Consider the following 7,024-nt stretch of genomic DNA (forward strand, 5'->3'; position numbering starts at 1 on the left):
ATACATATAATATTTTAAATTTATATTATATAATATAATTAATTTAGCTCTCCGAACATCGTACAAATCTTAATCTAGTCAGACATTATTGGCCAAAAATATGAATACTAATTACGTGATTGTTACTACGGATAGTAAATTACACTTTTCAAAACTACAATATAACAGACAAATCACCGTTAAAACAATACATTTGCTTTAGCCCTTAAAATTTTAAGTCTTAAAACTTCATATAGGTAATACTTAAAATGGTTTTTAAAATTTTTAATTTATCTCAGATAAGTCTTTTATTTTTTAAAATGATTAAATAAGTCTTTTATTTTTAAAATTGTAAATCTCCATTAGTTCAAAAGTAACCAGACATCTTAACGTCACTGATGCGTATAGTTAAGTGCTAAGTTGGCACTTAACTACACGCTGATGTAGATACACAATAAATTTAATTTAAATTAGTGTCCCAAATTTGGTTAAAACACCCAAATTGATCCATTCACACTTATAAAACTCTAATCCCAAATGTTCATCTTTGTCATATAATTTTCTTCGTCTCCACTCCTCTTTGCTGATGTTGTTCATAGTATCCTTTTGTGGAGCTCTAAAAAATCATTCTTTTGCGTGAGACATGATAGGAGATCAAAACTCTATGTAAGACCAAAATTTTGTGGGAGACCAAAACTCTATACAAGAAAGAATGATGCACATGAGGCCTCTATTAGAGGCAGTCAAGAGAAAAAGTCTATAAAATTAAAGAGGCAATATGACAAGTTCACTTGTGATATACGTGACAATATTGGTCACACTACAAGAGGGTGCAAAATTGCAAAAAATTTAAGGACAAAAAAGGCAGCAACAACTGCAGAACAAGCTGATGATGAAGCTAGTGAAAAAGTCCCTCAAATTGATTAAGTTGATAAACAAGTTGGCGATGAAGCTGATATCCAACAAAATAGACAAACTGCTACTCAAGTTAGAGATGTTGTCCAAGTCCAAGGTGCTGCTGCTCAAGATACTATTGTAGAAGGTGATGCTGCTGCTCAAGATACTGTTGTTCAAGGTGCTGTTGTTCAAAGTGTTGGTAAGGTAATTTATGTTACTAATATTATTTAGAAGCCACAATCTAAACAATTTTATTGAGTATTATAATCAGCTATTATTATTAATGTTGTAAATATTAACATTGTGATTGATTCTAGTTGTTATAATTGACAGCTGTTCAAGCGGAAGATAATTAAACGAAACAAACTTTCAATTGTCAAGCTATCATCTAATGATGTTGTCAGTTCTCCAAAGCCAAATGTTAGTATTGCTAATGCAATTTTAAGGGAGACAATAAAAGAAGCAAGTTCAAGAACATTTGTAAAGATGGAAGTTTTGTTAAAATTTATTCCAATACTTGGATTTAAGGCACACAAAAAATGTCTGATGATGATGTCATGTCATGAAGACTTTAGTTGTTATTTTATGCTAGTAAAAATAATTTGATGTTGTTGCTTTAGTTGTTGCTTTTGATTTGCTTTGTTATGGATTAAGTCTGAATTTATATTTTGTTAGTGTTTGTTTATGATAATATGATCTTAGCTATAAACTCGTCTAGTTCATATTTTATATTTTGCACTAAGATAACACCATTATTATCATGGTTGTTATAATTATAATGGTATATTAGAGGTTGTTCTATTTAAAAAGTGTATATTTGTTAGCTTTATTTTATTATTAGATTATCTTTCATCCAAATTAGTGATGAAATACAAAATTGAAGAAAATTTCATTTCAATTATAATCATAAATCATTACATAATGATCATGAACACATTTAAATTCTAATTATTTTTTAACTAAAAATCAAAACAACCAAATATATATCAAAATTAATACAACACACAAGGTCAGCATCTTCAATGTGCTAATACTACTTTAAATTTTTTATTCTTCAATTGAGTTCATTAACAATTTTTTGTGCAACTTGAATCACATCTCGTTCTTCATATTCATCAGCCAAACGAAAGAAATTACAATGAATTACAAACTACAATAATGCAAAAAAAAAAAAATATTAAATTAACAATCACCAAATCATTCCTTTAAACCCGTATCAACTTAATAATTGGATCAAATAGAGAATTTTACTTCATAGTTGAGACATCCATAAAAAAGTCTTCCTGAATTCTTTGGAGTTGGTGAGTACTTAATCATTGTACGCAACCCACAATTGCATAATACAATGTTCTTACATCTGATTCGAATTCCTCTGTCACTGTAATTTCTTCCACTGGAGTTGTTCTTGCTTGAGTTTTCTTGACTTCTATCACCGCTATCCATCATTCCTCACCCAAAGGAACGACTTTTCAGAACTTCACAAGAGGATACTATGAACAACAGCAATGAAGAGGAGTAGAGACGAAGAATATTATATGACAAAGATGAACATTTGGTGGTTAGAATTTTATAAGTGTGAATAGATCAATTTGGGTGTTTTAACCAAATTTGGGATACTAATTTAAATTGAACTCATTATGTGTTCACATCAATATGCAGTTAAGTGCCAACAATCTTAAAACGTTTAGTTACTTTTGGACTAAAAGATATTCATAATTTTGATAATAAGGAATTTATTTGCTCATTTTAAAAAGTGAAAAATTTATCTGAGACGAATTGAAATTTCAGTAACTATTTTAGATATTATCTCATATATATTTTAATTTTAATATACTGACCGTGTAAAAATAATTGGATATGAGTATAAAGTTATGTATCAAAATTATATATATATGGAATTTTGAAAGAAATGACAAACAAGAATATGATGAAGTATAAGGATTATTCTCTATTCAACTTGTTATGCTTTGTTGTATCTGCTCTATACAGTAACGGCTTTGCTGATACATGGAGCAGAAAGAATGTGCACCTTCTGTTGTTAGCTATACTAGCAGTATGATACATGGTATTTGTCAATGTAAATAATTTGGATCAAGCTTTGATGAGATTGCTTGAAAACATGAAAAGAATTGCCATTGAGATGGTATCAAAAAGCTATGGGGAAATCATAAGGGGCTATCAAGAAGTTGCAAACTTCATTGAGGAGATGGTATTAGACAAGTGATGAATGTCAAGGGTCAATATTTTTTGGAAAGTAAAAGTAAGAATTAGTTAGTATTAATTTAAATACAAAGTAAATACAAGAAACTTTTTCTTTGAAACACGTTCTCTCTTCTTTTACTTTTCAAATTATGCATGCATGTAGCAATTTATGTATCAGTGATAAACTTTTAAATAGAACTTAAATTTTCTGTGGATTAATCATTTGCCAGTTGGAGAGATGATACGTGTCTGTCACCACCGTCGAATGCTGTCACATTCTTACCCCACCGTTCGTTCCTTGAGCCATTTCAAGGCTTCATTTTATACCGACCCAGATAAGCATTTGCTCCAAAAACACAATTGGGCTCCGATTTCAGACACCCGAAGAACCTTAGCCCCCAAGAAACTGATCCCAATTTCATCACATGATGCAGCACTCAACAAGCTTAACGCGGATATAGCGGTTTTAGGTCGCCATGGCAAAGTCAAAGAAGCAAGGAAATTGTTCGACGAAATGCCCCATAGAGATGAAGTTTCCTATAACTGCATGATTGCGGTTTACTTGAAGAACAAGGACCTACCCAGAGCTGAATGCTTGTTCAAGGCAATTCCCCATAGGAACATTGTTGCTGAGTCAGCAATGATTGATGGGTACGCCAAAGCTGGTCGTTTGGATGATGCTCGCAAGGTGTTCGATGAAATGACTGAGAGAAATGTGTTCTCCTGGACCAGTATGCTTTCTGGGTATTTTGGGTGTGGAAGACCCGAGGAGGGTATGCAGTTGTTTAGTCAAATGCCTGAGAAAAATGTGGTTTCATGGACTACAGTGGTTTCAGGTTTGGCTCGAAATGGGTTGGTGGATCAAGCTCGCAAGTTCTTTGATATCATGCCTGAAAAGAATGTCATTGCTTGGACAGCTATGGTCAAGTCATATCTTGACAATGGCTGCTTTGACAAAGCTTATGAGCTCTTCCTTGAGATGCCAGAGAGAAATGTTCGTTCTTGGAACATCATGATTTCGGGTTGCTTTGGAGCCAAGAGAATGGATAAGGCTATTGAGTTGTTTCAATTGATGCCGGATCGGACTCATGTTTCGTGGACAGCTATGGTTTCTGGTTTGGCACAAAACAAGATGATTAACACTGCAAGGAAGTACTTTGATCTAATGCCTTATAAAGATGTCCCCGCATGGACCGCAATGATCAATGCATATGTTGATGAGAAGCTCATGGATGAGGCTAGTGAGCTTTTCAACTTGATGCCAGAGAAGAATGTTGTGACTTGGAACATGATGATTGATGGTTATGCAAGGATTGGTGATGAAGGGGGTGCCTTGAGAATCTTCATGTTGATGCTAAGATCTTGCTTTAGACCCAACGAAATCACCATGACTAGCGTGGTTACTTCCTGCGATGGTGTGGCAGAGCTCATGCAAGCTCATTCGATGATCATACGTCTCGGGTTTGAGCATGACACCTGGCTTACAAATTCTCTCATTAATTTGTATTCCAAGAATGGAGATCTTAGTTCTGCTAGGCTTGTTTTTGAACCATTAAAGTCAAAGGATGTAGTTTCATGGACTGCAATGATAGTAGCCTACTCCTATCATGGACATGGTTACCATGCATTACAGGTTTTTGCACGCATGCTAATTTCTGGAATCAAGCCAGATGAGGTAACATTTATAGGACTCCTATCAGCTTGTAGTCATGCTGGTCTTGTCAACCAAGGTAGAAGAATATTTAACTCAATCATAGGAACTTATAACTTAACTCCGAAGGCAGAGCATTATTCGTGCCTTGTTGACATTCTAGGCCGAGCCGGACTTATCGATGAGGCAATGAATGTAGTATCTACTATCCCTCCTTCCAAAAAAGATGAAGCTGTTCTTGTTGCATTGCTTGGTGCATGCAAGCTTCATGGGGATGTTACAATAGCAAATTATATTGGTGAGAAGCTTTTAGAACTTGAGTCATATAGTTCAGGAGGGTATGTACTTCTGGCCAATACACATGCTGCAGAAGGGAAATGGGATGAGTTTGCAAAGGTAAGGAAAAGAATGAGGGAAAGAAATGTGAAGAAAATTCCAGGGTGTAGTCAAATACTGGTAAATGGAAAAAACCATGTATTTTTTGTTGGGGATAGATTTAATCCCAAGGTTGAGGAAATTTATGGAATGTTGCAACATAATCTTCAACCTTTGATGAGGGAAATGGGTTATACACCAGAGTTATTGCTAACAGATTAGTTTCCATTTTTCCAATCAACTAAAGACTAACCAAGTTCATATATTAACATGGAAAGCATTAAGACGAGTTCAACTGCATGGAGTAGTCATTATAATTTGTGTACTTTATTATGCCTTGCCTTGTTGGTTTGCCAATTACCATGAGTGCCTAGTTTGAAGTTCAAAGATTGGTTTTGCTAATAAACACTAAGTTACAAGAGTTACTTTATGAGGTTCTTAGAAGACTTTTGTGTTCTTGCTTGTGAATAAGTACACAAGCATGGAAGAAGAGGTACTGAAAAGGGTAAAAAGTAAAAAATGTTGCTTCTTACCGTTCAGTTCCCAAAGACCAGAATCAAATTCAAACAAGTAATAAATGATTTACCCTTCTTTTCAAATCATGAGATTTTTTCTAAAAGCTGAATAAATATATATGACATGATGACCCCTTTTTCTTTATGGGGTGGTCCAAATATGAACGAAAAGGATTCAGAAGTGACCATGAAATCTAACTACATTATGATTAATAAGACTATGAAAAGTGAGTGTGTGAAAAACAATTAGAAAATGCCAAAAGCTTTACCTCTTGAGTCTTGACCTATGTACAACTAACCACCAGAAAATCAGGCGCTTGTATTAAGGAAAGTTTATTCAATGATTAAGAAAGAAGATATGGATTGTGATTTGTGAAAGCAACATATTGGAATTAAGATTATAAAAAAGATTAAGCTCATAATGCATATAATCTAATTCTAAACCAATCTATTAATTAAACTTGGAGTTTTGACCAAGTCAAATCATTCAACCAATTTGAACATGCAATTTAGACACATTTCTTTGTAGGCTAGCAAGAAGCAAGTTTTTGAAGACACAAGCCAGCTTTTCTTTTCCCCTTTACCTTCTTTTCATGTGAATAGAATCAACAATAGCTTTCAGATATGTCATTCATAAAAGGAGAGATTCCACAAACTCTCCTTTAGTTCATCCATCATTTTCTTAGTCTACTAGGTACTTGTTTTGTAGATAATTCTTTTTATAAAATAAAAAAAAAATAATTTGAATAAATCCCCCCTTGCACATATTTAGAAAATTAACATGAATCTGAATTAAATTAGTTTAATCAAAGGTTGGTGGTGGATAAACCATGACAATTACATATATTTTAGATTGTAGATATTAAATTGGAGATAAGATAAAAATTGACTCTTTATAATTTGTCTATTTGTTATGTATGTCATAGGAAGAATCTCTATCTAAATAATCCAAATAACTTAGGGACATAAAAGAAAGTATAGTGTTTTTAACATGGACTAAACAGTTGCAATGTTCATAGAATATGTACACATGCTTATCAGCTATCACAATCATTTCTACATGTTTGATTTCTTAATTTTCTTTTTTATTTTTTTACCTTTTTTGTATTGATTTGATTTCTTAATTATATGCTTAAATTGCAACCAAGTATAGTGGTTAACTGAATCAATATCATGGCTATAGTTTATTCAAAAGTCCAAGCATTCCTAAATGGCTCCATCTGGTTAGATTTTATCTTTAGATGTTGTGATGCATGTACCTAATTGTTACAATTTCTCAAACTGTTGCAACTGAATTTGAGTATACTAGTTTATTGATTTGTTCATGTTAAGTAAATGATCTTTTATTTTTCAAAATTTTTTAATTAAGAATAATTTAAAAATATGATTAAAAAAAAAGCAACAT

At 32.9% G+C, this 7,024-nt stretch overlaps 1 protein-coding gene and 1 long non-coding RNA gene across 2 annotated transcripts; one reads left to right on the forward strand and one right to left on the reverse strand.

Annotated features, from left to right (window-relative positions):
* On the reverse strand, nucleotides 1,968-2,207 carry LOC110270519. The gene is made up of 2 exons (XR_002360142.1): nucleotides 2,128-2,207; nucleotides 1,968-2,026 (listed from the first exon to the last, which is right to left on the reverse strand). It is a non-coding gene; the product is annotated as an uncharacterized LOC110270519 (long non-coding RNA).
* Nucleotides 2,815-5,491, forward strand: LOC107637563 (pentatricopeptide repeat-containing protein At2g35030, mitochondrial-like). Its single transcript, XM_016340967.2, has 2 exons — nucleotides 2,815-3,136; nucleotides 3,309-5,491. Exons 1-2 carry the CDS (start codon nucleotides 3,100-3,102, stop codon nucleotides 5,324-5,326), a joined length of 2,055 nt encoding a protein of 684 aa, XP_016196453.2. The 5' UTR covers nucleotides 2,815-3,099; the 3' UTR covers nucleotides 5,327-5,491.

Source organism: Arachis ipaensis, chromosome B04, assembly GCF_000816755.2.
Source record: "Arachis ipaensis cultivar K30076 chromosome B04, Araip1.1, whole genome shotgun sequence".
Taxonomy (NCBI): domain Eukaryota; kingdom Viridiplantae; phylum Streptophyta; class Magnoliopsida; order Fabales; family Fabaceae; genus Arachis; species Arachis ipaensis.

Coding starts and splice junctions, on each gene's coding strand:
- LOC107637563 (XM_016340967.2), top strand. CDS start 3,100: ATGAATGTCAAGGGTCAATATTTTTTGGAAAGTAAAA. Junction 3,137..3,308: donor ATATTTTTTGGAAAGTAAAA/GTAAGAATTAGT, acceptor ATCATTTGCCAG/TTGGAGAGATGATACGTGTC.